Below are 19666 nucleotides of genomic sequence, written 5' to 3' on the forward strand. Positions count from 1 at the left end.
AATGAATGGAGTCAGAAAAATAAATGGAAGAAAGTTGAAAGTAAAAAATCAATGTTGGAGATGGATGTAGTAGAGGACGCGTGTCGGAAACAAGCAAGGGCCTCCCGTACATGCACCCGCATGCACAGGCATACCGACAGCGCAGCACTACCACCATGAGAGCAGAGCTGAAATACCTCTGCTACTGTGGGAAACTGAAATAAAGTGAGGAAAAAACAACTCACCCCAGGATGCTGACAGGAGTGCTGGCTGAAGCTTCAAGGTGGTCTGGGGAAACCACTATCCTCTCCTTCATCAGCCCTGATACTGGAAGCACCAGTATCCCTCATGGAGGAGTGGCCTAGTGGTTATGGTGGTGGACTTTGGTCCTGGGGAACTGAGGAACTGAGTTTGATTCCCACTTCAGGCACAGGCAGCTCCTTGTGACTCTGGGCAAGTCACTTAACCCTCCATTGCCCCATGTAAGCCGCATTGAGCCTGCCATGAGTGGGAAAGCGCGGGATACAAATGTAACAAAAATAAAATATAGTGCAGAGTCTGAACACCCACAGCTGGGCTAAAAGGGCTTTTATTTTCTGTTTTTTTCTTTGAGGTAAAATGGTATCACACCTCATCGAGGAAGGAGAATGGAGGAAGGGCAGGAGACAGTAGAAGGGTGAGGGAGGGAACTGGGGTGACCAGGTATACCCAGTAAAGGTGGCACTGCTGAACCACACACCCCAAAGCTCTACTGAACTGGAAGACCCAGAACAGGATCTGCCAACAGATGAAATCAGGAGCTTGTGAAAGACCATCCATTCTCCTGCTAGAAACAGAGAATGCTAACTGACCAAGGAGCATTTCATCCTATAAGACAGTGCAATTCAGCACTCTCTATCTCCACCTGCTGGCAGATGGTCACAACCCACAAGTTCCTGGGTTCATCTGCTGCTGACGTTAAGGAATAATCTTTTTTTTTAGTTAGAGATGAAAGGGAGATGGGATATTGGAGGTTAGCTAGTGTAGACTGAGGAATCAGCTGTGTTATTCTTTAAACGAGGGTGAATACTAGCATGTTTCCATTCAGAGGAAACCAAGTCTAGTCACAAATTGTAGTCTTTCAGGTATGGTAACAAATAATCCTGGAAAAAACTTGGTAAGCTTGAATGGGATGGGATTTAATAGGTGGCAGCCTTCACATTACTGAAGACTTTTCAATCATGATAGTTGGGAGGGGGTGGAGGAGTTGAAGTTTGAAGAAGAGTCCCGGGATGGATAATTGTTAGTTCTTGAGTTCTCAGAATTAGTACTGAGGATATCAAAAGTAGAGTGCCCACTGGGAATGCTAAGGCAAACTCATTAGAGAAGGTTGTCACATGACATGAAATGGGACAGGCTGTGAAGTTTCTATTTGCAGGGGATGAATCTTACCCAATGAGGGTAAGCATAATAGTCTTTCTTGGCTGATTCAGTTGCCAAATTATAAACCTTTCCAGTTCCTTGTGGCAATTAAGTGTGTCAGAGGATTTCTTTATTTCTTTTGTGCCATAGTCACTCAGAGTGCCTTAGTTGATTCTAACATGTGTCAGCCTGAGTAATACCGAGGATCAGACTAATTAGAGCAGGGTTAAAGCTCTTGTAGGGGTGTGACCTTAACTAGGGCTGTGCATAGAACATGATTCTAGGAGAAAGTCTACCCACCTAACGAAAGAGAAGAGAATAATGTCAGTGAGAAATTGCAAGCAGCAATAAAAAAAAAAGTGTCTATGTTCATTATATGAGGTTAATAAGAATGTATAACAGTTATCAATAGAAATCAAACAAAATAAAACATGGAAAAGAAAATAAGATGATACCTTTTTTATTGGACATAACTTAATACATTTCTTGATTAGCTTTCAAAGGTTGCCCTTCTTCGTCAGATCGGAAATAAGCAAATGTGCTAGCTGACAGTGTATACAAGTGAAAACATTCAAGCATTACTATGACAGTCTGACAGGGTGGGAGGATGGGGGTGGGTAGGAGGTATGCATGGGGACATCAAAGCATATCATTGATATTCTAACAGGATAGGTGTGGATAGGTGAGGGGAGGGTGATCAACAGAGAAATACAGCTTTATGGTTTATAATGGGCTAGGAACCCCAGATCCTTGTTAAGTCCTTTCTGTTGGCTGTATGTATAACAGGAAAGAGACACTAAGGGGAAATGAACAGGTCAGAGTGAATTGGACCAAGGACTGAACATTCAATGGGTAAGAAGAATACAAGACATTAACAAAGCTATGGAGAGAGCAACCTTCAGCAAAGATGAGGTCAAGCGTGCGCCAATAAGAGTTTATACAAAAGATCACAAGTTTTATTAGGCCTAGATAATGCGCAAAAAGGGGTAGATAATTTGCTAGTTGGGATGTGGGTCATCTATATGGATGTTAAAATCCCCTAATTGTATAAGGCAGTGCTTTTCTACTGGTGTGCCCCTGAGAACTTTCTGGTGTGATGTACAAGCCTCTGCTCTTCCCCCAATGCATGCTCAGTAATAGGCTGCTTTGCATGTGCTTTGTGCCTTTAAGCAGCATGTTACAAAGACTCGCCAGCTATTCCAGAGCTCCTTCCTTTGCAAAGTTCTCTCCTGATACTGACAGAAAGGCTCCCTCTGAGCTGCTTCTGAGGCCCCTGCAAAGCTTCCTCCAATGTCAACGCCCCCTCACTACCCCTGTTGCTGCCAGAGGCTGCTCTGCAGGTAAGGCAGTAGGAGAGGGAGGTACGCAGGAGAAGCTCTATTTATAATCCTTCTTCACTCAGCCCAGCAAGCAGGATATGGAGGGAGGTAGCCATGTTGTACAGGAACAACCCTCAAGCAGGAAGAAACAGCAGCAAACACCTCCCCCCTTTCCCCCTAAATGGGGCAGAAGTGGCAGGAGAGGAGCATCTCTCACCCACCTGACTGGAACAACAATGGCAATGAAGGCGCATCCCCCTCTCTAACCAGCCTTCCCACCACCCAAATGGGAAAACAGCAGCATGGGGCCATAATACCCATGCTCATCATCTGCCAGTCCTGCCCCCTCTGACATCAGACTCATGTGGGAGGGGGTGGGACTGATTCACCAATTGCCTATACTCAATGAAACTAACAACTAGCAGTCAGAAAACAAATCATAGAAAGTATTTTTTCACATAGTCCACAATTAAGCTATAAAATCTGCTGCTGCTGGAAGATGCGGTCAAGGTGACTAACATAGCAGGGTTGATAAGAGTTACAGACAGGGGAAAGTCATTATTTATCCACAGCGCTATAGAAATGATAAATAGTAGTAGTAGTAGTAGTAAAATAAGCCATGAGAAACTGATCTGCTTAGTACCTGTGACCTGCACTGGCTGCTGTCAGATACAGGATGCTGGACATGATGGATCTTGGTCTGGTCCAATATTGCATAGCTTATGTTTCTATGTTCGCACATCATGATTTACTATCTATCTAGTCACCTATTCACCCTCAACCACTCACTCTTTCACACACATATAGACCCCAACCACACACTTGTAGACATCCCCACTCATTCACTTTCCAGCCACTCGTACGCTCACCTTACACTTACATATTCAGACCTCACACAGACTTGTAAACACCCATCTCACACTCAAAAGCTTCCACCTAAAAAAAGAAAGGCTGTGGCTCAGTGACTGTTCTACAGAAAGATTTTGAGGAGCTCAGTGTACGTTTGCAAACACATGTGCCTCAGTACACCAGATACAATTCCTTTAAAAGCCATATATTACATATTGATATGCCACTGAACCCTTAAGAAACACAATGAATGTGCTGCTTATTATGCTGTTTGACTAATAATTGCTTTGGTTACCTCTGAAGTCTGGTTACCATCTGGAAAATTTGAACAGCTAACATGGAATCACATTTGGAAAAAAATTCTAAGTACTGATCTGTATATTGACTCTTCCATGCATAACGTTCACAATTATTTGAGCAATCCAACAGACTGACAAACTAGATAGAGCATCTCTGCCCTGCCCAGCCTAGATAAACTTCAGCAAACTCTAGTTCATGGTTTGTATATGCTCTTCATCCTACAAATACTGAAACATGATTGAAGATCCTACCAACAAACACTAGAGGGGGCACTCGTTCAGAACTGCACAATTTTAAGATTCTTTTCCCTCTGTAGATACTCAACACCATTCTTCTGTTGAACTCAAAACGTATATTGTGGAGTTCAATTAGTCCTAGGGTCCTGTAGAAAACTGGACTCTGCAGGTTGCAATATTTTTTCTTCAACCAGCATAAAACGTCTTCAATGACATACAGTAAATACACTCAATATGTCCCCCTCCCTAACACTGTGTATGTTATCTTTTGATAATTCTTAATCCATAGATTAAAAATTTGCATTATTGTGTAGCTATAAAAACTTCTCACCCAGAATATAATAGCAATAAATAAAGTGCTGCTTAGCATATAAATATTATAACAACTATACAGAATGTTCTGCTCATTCTAAGCAAAACAATTCTAGATGTAATTAAACAGTTAGAAATGTTGATTAACATTGCAAAGAACAATTTCAAATTTATTTTGATAATAAAATATTATCCTTATATCTCATATGTCAATGAATGATGGTAACATACTATGGATATTTAGTACTGAAAAAATACATATAAATATCAGGCACGTGTTGTCAGTAAATTGCTTATTATCCAAAATATAACCTATTTCTTCAACCAAAGTAGTAGTGGAAGATATAAGTTTAGCTAGTCTATAACTCATTACTATATACACAACTGAACAGACTAAACAAACTGACTCCCTGAGCAAAATACAGCTCAAGCATTCATAACAAAACTGGACGGATCACTTTTAATAAAACATATCCCTGTCAATATGACATGATGTTCAGAGGCAACTAATGAAGTACAAAATGTCATACAAACTGTTTAACAAATCTGTAATCGTAAGTACATAAGTAATGCCACACTGGGAAAAGACCAAGGAGGGTCCATCGAGCCCAGCATCCTGTCCACGACAGCGGCCAATCCAGGCCAAGGGTGCCTGGCAAGCTTCCCAAACATACAAACATGTCTATACATGTTATTCCTGGAAATGTGGTATTTTCTCTCAGTCCATTTAGTAGAGGTTTATGGACTTGTCCTTTAGGAACCGTCTAACCCCTTTTAATAAACTCTGCCAAGCTAACCCCTTCACCACGTCCTCCGGTAATGAATTCCCGAGTTTAATTATGTGTTGGATGAAGAAATATTTTTCTCCGATTTGTTTTAAATTTACTACACTGTAGTTTCATCGCATGCCCCCTATTCCTAGTATTTTTGGAAAAGCGTGAACAGACGCTTCACTCCACCGGTTCCATTCCACTCATTATTTTATATACCTCTATCATGTCTCCCCTCAGCCGTCTCTTCTCCAAGCTGAAAAGCCCTAGCCTCCTTAGTCTTTCTTCATAGGGAAGTCATCCCATCCCCGCTATCATTTTAGTCGCCCTTCGCTGCGCCTTTTCCAATTCTACTATATCTTTCTTGAGATGCGGCGACCAGAATTGAACACAATACTCAAGGTGCGGTCACACCATGGAGCGATACAACGGCATTATAACATCCTCACACCTGTTTTCCATACCTTTCCTAATAATACCCAACATTCTATTCGCAGCAGCACACTGAGCAGAAGGTTTCAGTGTATTATCGACGACCACACCCAGATTCCTTTCTTGGTCCGTAACTCCTAACGTGGAACCTTGCATGACATAGCTATAATTCGGGTTCTTTTTTCCCACATGCATCACCTTGCACTTGCTCACATTAAACGTCATCTGTCATTTAGCCACCCAGTCTTGTAAGGTCCTTCTGTAATTTTTCACAATCCTGTCGTGAGTTAACAACTTTGAATAACTTTGTGTCATCAGCAAATGTAATTACCTCACTAGTTACTCCCATCTCTAAATCATTTATAAATATATTAAAAAGCAGCGGTCCTAGCACTGACCCCTGAGGAACCCCACTAACTACCCTTCTCCATTGTGAATACTGCCCATTTAACCCCACTCTCTGTTTCCTATCCTTCAACCAGTTTTTAATCCACAATAGGACATTTCCTCCTATCCCATGACCTTCCAATTTCCTCTGTAGCCTTGCATGAGGTACCTTGTCAAACGTCTTTTGAAAATCCAGATACACAATATCAACCGGCTCCCCTTTGTCCACGTTTGTTTACTCCTTCAAAGAATTGAAGTAAATTGATCATTCAACAGAGAGCTAAGGAACAGCTAACTTCTTCCACATCTTCACTTAGAGTATCATGGCATTTATTTTTCATGTTGCATTTGTAACACTAATACAATATCTAAAAGTTATATTTTGAAATACCTTTTATAAAAAGGCACTACAGTATACCTGCTCGGTGTTTTTCATAAACTACTTTTGTGAGTTACTAACATCCTTGCCTGAATAAACTCATAGTGCTAAAGAACTAACAGTTACTGATTAGATAAATAATATGACATCTGTGGATTCAGTTATTTTCAACCACTGGTATGCAATCACAATAGTTAAATTGCAATCCAATAAACAGATTCTGATATCTGAGAAATTGTGGCTTGGGATGTGGGAAAATGTGCTTAACAGTGAGAATGGCATGAACAGTACAACTAGAGCAAAAGATTTATATCGTGCTACTTATTTACTGGTATATACTATAGATACAACTACCCTGATATCAATTATCAAAGACGGTATTTTCATTCTGTAATATTACTTACTCAGCCCTTAACTAGTAAAAGTAATCTAAATTTGAACAATATAAAAAATGTTAACATCTAAGCCACTTTGCCAGTGCTTTCCAAACACAGTAAATCATCTATAAAAGGGACAGTTGCTTATCTGTTAATAGGTGTTCTGTGGAGAAAGCAGTTTACCAGTCACACAAGTAGGCCACAGACCCATACTTTGTGTATACCAGAGCTGTCTGGAAAAGCCTAACAAGTCTTTACTGCACACGTGGAAGTTTCCATACTGCTAGAATCAAGTGGCTCCACCTCCCCAACCCCCCCCCCCCCCCCCCCCCCCCAGTTTTATAAGGACTACTTCAACTTGGGAAATGAGAGGGTTTATGTGACTGATGAACTACTCTCTTTAGAGAACATCAGTCATAGAAATACAGTTTTGATTTCTCTGAAGACAAGCAGGTTCTCCTTATCACTATATCTCTAACATACTTATGCCCATAGGTTCAAAAGTGCTTTCACCAGCCAGGGATAGCGCCATGCTGCAAGAGGCTTCAAACTGAATCCAGACTCAAATAAATCTAACAAATAAAGGCTATATGGGATTCCTTCAACATAACGGTGGTAAGGTAGTCTGAAGTGAAACCACACAGAGTTGGATTTAATACCAGACTCCAAAAAAGAAAGTCGTCAAGCAAGTTTTGTGCAAGGAAACAGAAAGGATCAAGAAGTTTACCCTCACCCCAAATTGCAGACCTTCTTCATTTAGAAGTATAAAACTGTCTGTTAAACTCCTTCCTAGAAAACAGAATGACTTCCTATGTGGTATAATTTTATATCTTTATATAATTTAAATTCTTTATTGATTTAAAGTTATATATTCATAATTTTATTATATATTTTTATCATATATATTTCGCATCTTTCATTCTGATGTTTTAATGGTTTAAATCTGTATAAGAAAGTTTATATGGATGTTCATGTTTTTATTTTTATTTATGTTTTTAATTATATTTGTATTTTTATGCATGTTTTTGTATATTATATTATTTTATAGACCCCTGACGCAGGCCTCATGGCCGAAACACGTCACGTGTCGGGTCAATTCTGCTACTGTTAATAAAGACCTTGTTCAGGAAGACACTCATTGTGAGAGGACTTTTTTGGATCCACTGTGTGTTTTGCCTTTCGTTGGTTTTCCTGTGGAGAGCTCACCTTCTGTGGGTGTTTGCTTTCCTGGAAATTAGACATCTTCTGAGATAGACCAAGGGCGCTTCCTTCATCCCCTACAACATGAAGGCTTTGAGAATTAGAAAACTGGGACGTGGGATGAAGCAATATTACCTCTGAGTGATCAGGGTTGGGCAAGCTCACACATCAAGTTCTGCAAGGACAAATTCTATACAGGCAGAAACTAGATCTATATTGACTGAAAAGAAGCCACAGTGCCTTTTAAAAATACTTCAACACCCATGTACATTTTTAAGCACGTTCCGCTCATGTGATAGCATCTGTTAGGGAAGGTCTCCATCTGTCTCTCCATCTGAGTGGAGAAGTAGCCCGGTTAGAGCAGCAGGCCGAGAACAAGAGAAGCCAGGTTTTAATTTCTGCTTCTCCCACTGACTTTCCTTGTGACCTTGGACAAGTCACTTCACTCTCAAGGTACAGTTTACACTAAGTTCAATTGGACAGGGAAATAATATGAACCCGAATTTACATCTTGCCTTAAACTACAATTTGGAAAGGCAAGCAATTAAATCTCATATCCAAATGTGTCTGTCCATATGCATAAATCTGTGCTTGAGCCATCCTATGCAGAGGGATAAAGACAGAGAGGGATAAACTGATCGAGGTGGTGTCTTAGTGGTGCCAAACTATTTCTACTGTATAATCATGGAGCCAACAATGCCCACAGGATATTCAAACATAATGAATGTTTACAGCCTTCAGTCAATCTATACCTTTGAATATCCCAGAGTTTACAGCAATTCCATATCTGACAAATTTAGACCTTTGCATAGACTCCTGGTATAAGAGGATTCAGGAGGCTAAGAGGCATATTTTCAAAGCACTTAGCCTTCCAAAGTTCCAGAGCTTGAGAGACAGGAAAGGCCAAAGGCGCGTAGAGCGAAGAACACGCGCTTCGCTGCCGCTGCACGCCGCCTTAACCCCGACTCCGAGGACGATACACTTTTTAAATTTTAGGAGGAGGGGGGTTCCTGGTGCTGGAATGGAGGGAGGGCGGGCGGCCTGATGCTTGTTGGGTTGGAGGGAGGGCAGGAGGCCGGCCTGGTGCTGTCTGTGTGCTGCTGGGTGGGATGGAGGCCTGCTGCTGCTGTGTGCTGAGAGGGAGGGAGACCTGATGGTGGGTGCTGGGTGGGAGGGAGGCCTGATGGTGAGTGCTGGGTGGGAGGGAAGCCTGATGGTGGGTGCTGGGTGGGAGGGAGGCCTGGTGTTGAGTGCTGGGTGGGAGGGAGGCCTGATGCTGGGTGCTGGGAGGGAGGGAAGCCTGATGGTGGGTGCTGGGTGGGAGGGAGGCCTGATGGTGGGTGCTGGGTGGAAGGGAAGCCTGATGTTGGGTGCTGGGTAGGAGGGAGGCCTGGTGCTGGGTGCTGCCGGGTGCTGGGAGGGAGGGCAGGGGGGAGAGGAGGGTGGCTGGACATTTGTGGCTGGAGGGGAGAGGAGGGTTGCTGGACATTTGTGGCTGGAGGGGAGAGGACGGTTGCTGGACATGGATGGAGGGCAAGAAATGAAGAAGAAAGGAGGAAAGCAAAGAAATAAATGGAAAGGAAGGCCTGGAAACGGAGTTAAGAGAACAGATAGAGAGCAGCAGAATCAGCGACTAGAACCAATATGGATAGAAAAACAAAATCACCAGACAACAAAGGTAGGAAAAATCATTTTATTTTCATTTTAGTGTTTGGAAAATGTCGAATTTGAGAATTTACATCTGCTGTCTTATTTTGCACTGGGTATACTGGAGCTGTAACAGCTTACAGAAATGATTTATAATGGAAGAAAATCATGTTATTTTTTTCTCCTATACTAGTATAATATTTTCAATGATATCTGTTTATATGCGCCATGGCTGGTGTAAGGGGTCTGGCTATCATAGGGGTGGAGTCATACAGTGGTGGAAATAAGTATTTGATCCCTTGCTGATTTTGTAAGTTTGCCCACTGACAAAGACATGAGCAGCCCATAATTGAAGGGTAGGTTATTAGTAACAGTGAGAGATAGCACATCACAAATTAAATCCGGAAAATCACATTGTGGAAAGTATATGAATTTATTTGCATTCTGCAGAGGGAAATAAGTATTTGATCCCCCACCAACCAGTAAGAGATCTGGCCCCTACAGACCAGGTAGATGCTCCAAATCAACTCGTTACCTGCATGACAGACAGCTGTCGGCAATGGTCACCTGTATGAAAGACACCTGTCCACAGACTCAGTGAATCAGTCAGACTCTAACCTCTACAAAATGGCCAAGAGCAAGGAGCTGTCTAAGGATGTCAGGGACAAGATCATACACCTGCACAAGGCTGGAATGGGCTACAAAACCATCAGTAAGACGCTGGGCGAGAAGGAGACAACTGTTGGTGCCATAGTAAGAAAATGGAAGAAGTACAAAATGACTGTCAATCGACAAAGATCTGGGGCTCCACGCAAAATCTCACCTCGTGGGGTATCCTTGATCATGAGGAAGGTTAGAAATCAGCCTACAACTACAAGGGGGGAACTTGTCAATGATCTCAAGGCAGCTGGGACCACTGTCACCACGAAAACCATTGGTAACACATTACGACATAACGGATTGCAATCCTGCAGTGCCCGCAAGGTCCCCCTGCTCCGGAAGGCACATGTGACGGCCCGTCTGAAGTTTGCCAGTGAACACCTGGATGATGCCGAGAGTGATTGGGAGAAGGTGCTGTGGTCAGATGAGACAAAAATTGAGCTCTTTGGCATGAACTCAACTCGCCGTGTTTGGAGGAAGAGAAATGCTGCCTATGACCCAAAGAACACCGTCCCCACTGTCAAGCATGGAGGTGGAAATGTTATGTTTTGGGGGTGTTTCTCTGCTAAGGGCACAGGACTACTTCACCGCATCAATGGGAGAATGGATGGGGCCATGTACCGTACAATTCTGAGTGACAACCTCCTTCCCTCCGCCAGGGCCTTAAAAATGGGTCGTGGCTGGGTCTTCCAGCACGACAATGACCCAAAACATACAGCCAAGGCAACAAAGGAGTGGCTCAGGAAGAAGCACATTAGGGTCATGGAGTGGCCTAGCCAGTCACCAGACCTTAATCCCATTGAAAACTTATGGAGGGAGCTGAAGCTGCGAGTTGCCAAGCGACAGCCCAGAACTCTTAATGATTTAGAGATGATCTGCAAAGAGGAGTGGACCAAAATTCCTCCTGACATGTGTGCAAACCTCATCATCAACTACAGAAGACGTCTGACCGCTGTGCTTGCCAACAAGGGTTTTGCCACCAAGTATTAGGTCTTGTTTGCCAGAGGGATTAAATACTTATTTCCCTCTGCAGAATGCAAATAAATTCATATACTTTCCACAATGTGATTTTCCGGATTTAATTTGTGATGTGCTATCTCTCACTGTTACTAATAACCTACCCTTCAATTATGGGCTGCTCATGTCTTTGTCAGTGGGCAAACTTACAAAATCAGCAAGGGATCAAATACTTATTTCCACCACTGTATGTGGTGACCCCGCCCATAATGAGTACCAGCACTTTGCGATAAATAATTCGATTTTGGGTTGAGGTTTGGGCACTCGGTCTCTGAAAGGTTCGCCATCACTGGTATAGGGGGTGTAGTGCTTGTGTGCGAAGGAAGAGCGGGACTTAGGGGTGATTGTGTCTGATGACCTTAAAGCTTTCAAACAGGTAGAAAAAGCGACGGCCAAAGCCAGAAGAATGCTTGGGTGCATAAAGAGAGGCATGACCAGTATAAGTCTCTGGTCAGGCCTCATTTGGAGTACTGTGTGCAGTTCTGGAGACCACACCTACGGAAAGATATAAACAGGATGGAGTCGGTTCAGAGGGCGGCTACGAAATTAGTAAGCGGTCTTGAATACAAAAATTATAGGGACAGGCTTGAATATATTTGACTGTACATCCTAGAAATGCCTAATTATATTGCTGTAATCCCTCTTGATCCTTTAAGGTATGGGTGAAATACAAGTATTAGTATTTTTGTTTAACATAGTAACATAGTAGATGATGGCAGATAAAGACCTGTATAGTCCATCCAGTCTGCCCAAAAAGATAAACATAGTATAAGGTACGATGCGATACTTCGTAAGTATACTTGATCTTGATTTGTCCTTCCTGTTTTCAGAGCACAGACCATAGAAGCCTAACCGGCACTGGCCTTGTTTTCCCACTACTGAAGCTGTTATCGAAGTCCCACTCCAGCCCATCCAAATCTGTCCAGCCACGATCAGGGCACAGCACTGGCTTTCCTTCCCAATTATTGGAGTTGCCATCTAAGCACCACTACCCCCCCCCCCCCCCTTCAAAGTTGTGCTAGTGGCTGCCGGTGCAGTAATTCCGACAGCCCATTCCGGTGGCAAAGGGTGGCAATATTGTACTTACTCCCATTCCTAAAAATCCTACACTGCAGATGAGCATTGGGTCAAACCTGTTGCATCTATCACTCTGTCAGTAAAATTTGTGGAGGGTATGGTCATAGAACAACTGACTAGTTATCTGACCAATCATGATATTTTATACTATTCTCAGTCAAGTTTTAGGAGAGAGTACAGCACGGAGACAGTGTTGGCAACATCAGCAGAACTTAGAAGGGAGGTTAGTTTAGGAAACAGAGTTCTAATGCAATTCAGTACATCGAGTGCTTTCAACTTGGTGGACCATGAGGTCCTGTTAAACATCTTGGATTATTATGGTATCAGTGGTTCCATTTTGAATTGGTTTAAAGGGTTTTTGATTTGCAAATGTTATAGAATCAAGATGAAAGGAGTATTGACTGAGGAATGGAAACCGGGCTATGGTGTGCCCCAGGGCTCTCTTATCTCACTTATCTTGTTCAATTTGGTGTCTTGAGGACATAAAATCTCAAGACACAGTTTTTGATTATTAATGTATGCTGATGACATCACAATGTTTATTCCTTTTGAGAGTGAGATTGCAGGTGTAGCTTCTACTGCAAAAATGGAGATAGAAATATTGCAGGAATAGGCCACCTAAATAAGGAGAAAACCAAGTTTTCATTTTCTCCCAGTTAAATGATACTGGTCTTTTATAAAGTGGTATCTGCTTTGAACTGCAAGGTATTAGCAGGATAGAAAACCGATTTATCATTATCATATCACTTTGCTATTTAGCAATCAGTTTAATATAATCATAGATAAAGAGCTGAATCTTGAAGGGATGCTCTTTCCTTTGGAGTATACCCTGAAAATATTGGTTATAATCTTTGAAGCTCAGGTTCAGGGAATAGAAAGCAGAGTTTTTAAGGTGTCATGGAAATTGAGACGTATAATGTCCAATTTTTTACCAGAAGTGTTTAAACTGATCATTCAAACCATGGTTTTATCCCACGTCAACAATTGTAATATAGTCCAAATGGGATGTAGTGAGTTGGTAATTAAGAAAATGCAGACTGTGTTAAACACAACTGCTCATTTGATTTTCAGATTACCCAAGCATGAAAGGATTACCCCATTGCTTTTGCAATTACGTTAGTTACCAATGCATGCGTGGGTGGTGTTTAAATTGTGTCCTCCGTTTTTTCCTCATATTGCATTGGTTAGCTCCAGCTTATATCCAAGCAGCTTCTCATTGGAACAGCCTTCCACGTAACATTAGAAGTCAGGCTAACTATGGCATTTTCCGGAAATTGCGGAAAACCTTTTATTCCGAAAATATTTGCCATAACTGTCTGGTGTCGGCCTGTGGTTCCTAGTACTTTTGGAAAGAGTAAACAAGTGATTCACATCTACCCATTCCACTTCACTCAGTATTTTATAAACCCTATCATATCTCTTCCTCAGCCATCTCTTCTCCAAGCTGAAGAGCCCTAGCTACTTTAGCCTTTCCTCATAGAGAAGTCGACCCATCCCCTTCATCGTTTTCGTCACCCTTCTCTGTACCTTTTCTAATTCTGTTATATCTTTTTTGAGATGTGGTGACCAGAATTGTATACAATATTCAAGGTGCAGTCACACTATGGAGTGATACAAAAGCATTATAACATTCTCATTTTTGTTTTCCATTACTTTCCTAATAACACCTATAATTCTATTTGCTTTTTCTTAGCCACCACTGCACACTGAGCGAGGGTTTTAATGCATCATCAACAATGACACCTAGATTCTTTTTCAGGGCACAGACTCCTAATGTGGAACCTTGCATCACATAGCTATAGTTTAGTTTCTTCTTTCCCCACATGCATCACTTTGTTCTTGCTCACACTATACGTCATCTGCCATTTGGATGCCCAGTCTTGTAAGGTCCTTTTGCAATTTAACAACTTTGAACAACTTTGTGTCATCAACAAATTTAATTACCTCAACAGTTATTCCCATCTCTGGGTCATTTATAAATATGTTTAAAAGCAGTAGTCCTAGCACAGGCCCTTGGGAAATCCCAGTATCTATCACTGAATCTCTTTCATATATGCTCTATAGATCCTTTATATATGTTAACAACAATTTAATAAAGAAATACATAGATATATATATAGATATATAATACCTTGGTCTCACTTGTCCTAAAGTGGGATTCAGAGTGATGGTCTCCACTGTGATTTCCACTTTCCGTACGCTTCCAAAGAAATCTGTGATCAGAACATGTTGAGGATCTCTCTGAAAGAGATCAGTTCGGTGTCCAGGTGTAGAAACACACAAACTTTTTGGACATACCTGAAACTAAATAATTATACTGTTGATTAAAATATGAATAGCTTTCAAACAATTGCTGTTTTGAGAAAAAAAATATCTACTTTTATCTTATAGAACAGCAGCACACTGATTGCCCAGGTATTATTAAGAAAAGTATGTTAGGATATATTTCTGGTGTTGATAATCCAATTTGCTATAGGACTAAATACAAGTTATCATAGCCAGTTCTGAAGAAAATAATATGCAGCACACCGTTTAAGTGTCTTTGAAAAATCATTCACTTCTGTCTTTTTAAATTATATTAAAAGCTGCAGAACCCCCCCCCCCCCCCCCCCCCCCCCCCCACAGTGACATAGTAGTAATATCTCATACTGATGTAACTGGTGTATCAAACTCAGATTCTAAGAGTCGAGTATCATATGTTTCTTCCACCACCAACAAATCCTGATCTCTTAAATAGAAGTCTCCCCACTTTCTGATCCCCTGGTCTTACCCCTTTGGGCAAAAAATAAACCCTTTTCAACTCCAATGGGTCAAAGAAATAAGCAATCCCCACTACCACCTTTTCCTTCTTTACTGTGTACTCAAAACAGGTTACAAGCATTTAACATAGCTACAATATGCAATTTCATAATAATAATAATAATAATAATAAAATATAACAAACATCTGGACTCAGGTAAAATATTCAAAATATAGAAATCTTAGCACTGAGCTCAATAACAAAAGTAATAAAATCCAGAAAACAGAATAAATACACTTTAGAAGCATTAGCCAGGGCCCAAACAAATCCCCTGAAAGTGGCTATGTAGTGAAAAACATTTTGGAAAAATACAGACCTTAACTGAACATAATCCTGTTGGTTTAACAATCAAGGTTATTGAAAAGAAAAATCTCAGTACCCCAAAGAACATCCCTCTAATATTATCATATAATGGTAAAGCCCCCTGCTCCACAAATGGTCATATGGGGAACTGGTTGTTGCATGATACAAATTACTGTGTAAGTAATAGGTCAAAACTAACCCTCTCACGACTATGGGCCAAACAGCATATTTTTTGGTGATGCCTAAATGTGACCATCTCTGGGAAAATGCGACTAAAGTTGTGGATCCAAAATGCTGAGTGGCTAATTTTTCATGTCATGGGTCCATAAACAGTCTGAAAAAGTTATGGGGTAAACACGCCCACGCCTAAATTTACACACAGAGCACCATTATTCTGTAATTACACATGCAACTCAAAGCCACGCCCCCATTCTGCCCCAAAATGCCAATGATCCTCCCATTTCTGTGCCTCCCTTATTGGAATGTATGCAAATTTTAGGCGTGGATCTTGCGCCTAACTTTATGCACTGGTCTCAATTAAATCTAATTAGTGCTAATAATCAAACATATAAACGGCGAGTGACCGTACTCACTGCAAATGCGCAGTAGAGACTTCCCTCTCTGTCCCGCCCCCGCGTCAATACGTGATGATGGGGGGGCGGGACAGAGAGGGAAACTGCGCCGCCGACGTTGCTACCGCTCCCCCCCCCCCACTCGGAGTCGCCGCCGCCCGGGCCCTCTCTTCCCTTCTGAACTTACAGATCCATTCGCCGAACGCAGCAACGCACATCAGCTGAGCTGCAGTGAGCCCTTCCTTCTTTGCCTGTGGCCCCGCCCTCCTGTGACGTAATGTCAGCGAGGGCGGGACACACACAGGCAGAGAAGGAAGGGGCAGCTCAGCTGATGTGCGTTGCTGCGTTCGGCGAATGGATCTGTAAGTTCAGAAGTGAAGAGAGGGCCCGGACCAGGTGGAGGGGTGGCGGCGGCAACGACTTCGAGGGGGGGGGAGCGGTGGCGACTTCGCGGGGGGGAGGGGAGCGATGGTGACCGCGGGGGGAGGAAAACCTCTATACCAGCCCGTTTTTACGGGCTCAACGGCTAGTTGCTTTTTAAAAAGCCAATTATTGGCTTTGTGTTCAATTAAATTTTGCATGCAAATAGGGATCGCACCTAAATTTGCACAAGCAATTTTTGGTGACCTTTACAGAATCAAGGGGTATATGTTTGATGTGTGATATAAGTTCATTCTCCAAATGGATTTCAGCATTTAACAATAACAATTCATCTTTTTGCAAAATGCACAATTAAAAATAGATGATTCATTAAACTATCAAAGACATTTCAAAGCATTTAATATCACAGCACATATGATTTCAAACCCAGCACAGGAAGGTTTCTTTGTAAAAGCAGACTTTGTTGCAAATAATTTCAAAGACTTCAGGTCATAAGCTGCTTACCGATTCTTTTTTATGTGAACTTCCAAGTACAAATATATAGCACACTTTTATGGAAACACTTATTGAACTTTGCTTCCTCGATAAAGTGGGCATATGAAACATTTCTATTCAGGAACAACTCTTCAATTGATTTTTTTTTTAAATGCCAAAGAAGAAAGGTATTTTTATTTTGTGCTTTATTCTTTATTCACATTTACTGTACCACTACAGCTAAGAACAGAACTTAACTGTTCACACACTAAATACAGATAGAAAGGAACTACATTTCACAGATAGGAAAACAGAGGAGAAGAACATGCAATCTCGTCAAACCTGAAGTGGAAACAGACAAGGGAGGGGGGAAACAGACAAGAGAGAGGGAAAAGACCACACAGAGTAGATAGGGAGGGAAGAATACTGGGGACGTAGTACTCTGCTGGGTTCCAAATGCCTGTCCAAACAGCCAGGTCTTAATGTAAACTTTAAATTCAGAGAGAGAGAATTCAGCTCAAATTTCAAAAGGGAGGTTTATTCCATGTGGCAGGTGCAAGAAAATAAAAAGCTGTCTAGTGTGCTTGTGCCAAGCTAGCACTGGGCCAGGTAAGACCATGTGATGATCATTCAAAGAGTGCAAAGTGTGGAGGGGAAAGTAGGGAATGGTATGGGATGCAAGATAGGGAGGGAGACCAAAACGAAAAGCTTTGAAGGCTAGGAGAAGAATCTTATGTTGAATTTGAAAAAGAACTGGTAGTCAGTGATGAACCCCAAGAAAATAGGAGACCAAGCCAAATAGTTGTGTTCTGCAGTGACTGTAATTTCTTCAAGGAGGCCTGAATGGAATCAGCATAGTTATTATTGCAATAGTCAAGCTCAGACACACACAGGGAGAGATTAAGAGCATAGAAGAATTCACAGTTCAACAACTTCCAAACAGACCGAAGTTGCCTAAGAGAGTAGAAACACAATTTGACAAGGGAAGAAATGTGTAGTGTGAAATGTGAATCATCACTCCAAGGTAACAAAAAAATGTTGACTGGCATGATGGATGTGCCTAAAAGTAGAAGATCTGAAGAGGGAAGAGTGGAATGACCGATGATTAAGCATGCAACAGTTTTGCCAGGATTAGAACCATGCAGAGTGAGGTGAGCCAATGAGACACAGCATCCAGACAGGACTGAAAGCGAATGCTACATACCTGTAGAAGGTATTCTCCGAGGACAGCAGGCTGATTGTTCTCACTGATGGGTGACGTCCACTGCAGCCCCTCCAATCGGAAACTTCACTAGCAAAGGCCTTTGCTAGTCCTCGCGCGCTCATGCGCACCGCGCATGCGCGGCCGTCTTCCCGCCCGAACCGGCTCGTGTTCGTCAGTCCCATATGTAGCAAAACAAAGCAAGGGAAGACACAACTGCAAAGGGGAGGCGGGCGGGTTTGTGAGAACAATCAGCCTGCTGTCCTCGGAGAAAGCGAATGCTACATACCTGTAGAAGGTATTCTCCGAGGACAAGCAGGCTGCTTGTTCTCACTGATGGGGTATCCCTAGCCCCCAGGCTCACTCAAAACAACAACCATGGTCAATTGGGCCTCGCAACGGCGAGGACATAACTGAGATTGACCTAAAAAATTTACCAACTAACTGAGAGTGCAGCCTGGAACAGAACAAACAGGGCCCTCGGGGGGTGGAGTTGGATCCTAAAGCCCAAACAGGTTCTGAAGAACTGACTGCCCGAACCGACTGTCGCGTCGGGTATCCTGCTGCAGGCAGTAATGAGATGTGAATGTGTGGACAGATGACCACGTCGCAGCTTTGCAAATTTCTTCAATAGAGGCTGACTTCAAGTGGGCTACCGACGCAGCCATGGCTCTAACATTATGAGCCGTGACATGACCCTCAAGAGCCAGCCCCGCCTGGGCGTAAGTGAAGGAAATGCAATCTGCTAGCCAATTGGAGATGGTGCGTTTCCCCACAGCCACTCCCCTCCTATTGGGATCAAAAGAAACAAACAATTGGGCGGACTGTCTGTTGGGCTGTGTCCGCTCCAGATAGAAGGCCAATGCTCTCTTGCAGTCCAATGTGTGCAGCTGACGTTCAGCAGGGCAGGAATGAGGACGGGGAAAGAATGTTGGCAAGACAATTGACTGGTTCAGATGGAACTCCGACACGACCTTTGGCAAGAACTTAGGGTGAGTGCGGAGGACTACTCTGTTATGATGAAATTTGGTGTAAGGGGCCTGGGCTACCAGGGCCTGAAGCTCACTGACTCTACGAGCTGAAGTAACTGCCACCAAGAAAATGACCTTCCAGGTCAAGTACTTCAGATGGCAGGAATTCAGTGGCTCAAAAGGAGGTTCATCAGCTGGGTGAGAACGACATTGAGATCCCATGACACTGTAGGAGGCTTGACAGGGGGCTTTGACAAAAGCAAACCTCTCATGAAGCGAACAACTAAAGGCTGTCCTGAGATCGGCTTACCTTCCACACGGTAATGGTATGCACTGATTGCACTAAGGTGAACCCTTACAGAGTTGGTCTTGAGACCAGACTCAGACAAGTGCAGAAGGTATTCAAGCAGGGTCTGTGTAGGACAAGAGCGAGGATCTAGGGCCTTGCTGTCACACCAGACGGCAAACCTCCTCCACAGGAAGAAGTAACTCCTCTTAGTGGAATCTTTCCTGGAAGCAAGCAAGATGCGGGAGACACCCTCTGACAGACCCAAAGAGGCAAAGTCTACGCTCTCAACATCCAGGCCGTGAGAGCCAGGGACCGGAGGTTGGGATGCAGAAG

General features: G+C 42.7%; 1 protein-coding gene across 1 annotated transcript in view; it reads right to left on the bottom strand.

Annotated features, from left to right (window-relative positions):
• Positions 1 to 19666, bottom strand: part of PIGK (phosphatidylinositol glycan anchor biosynthesis class K) — a 274884-nt gene that overhangs the window by 187332 nt on the left and 67886 nt on the right. Inside the window, exon 9 of the mRNA XM_030206903.1 lies at positions 14474 to 14646. Coding sequence (XP_030062763.1) covers positions 14474 to 14646 — 173 coding nt within the window. The remainder of the gene's footprint in view (positions 1 to 14473; positions 14647 to 19666) is intronic.

This window comes from Microcaecilia unicolor, chromosome 6 (assembly GCF_901765095.1).
Source record: "Microcaecilia unicolor chromosome 6, aMicUni1.1, whole genome shotgun sequence".
NCBI lineage: Eukaryota > Metazoa > Chordata > Amphibia > Gymnophiona > Siphonopidae > Microcaecilia > Microcaecilia unicolor.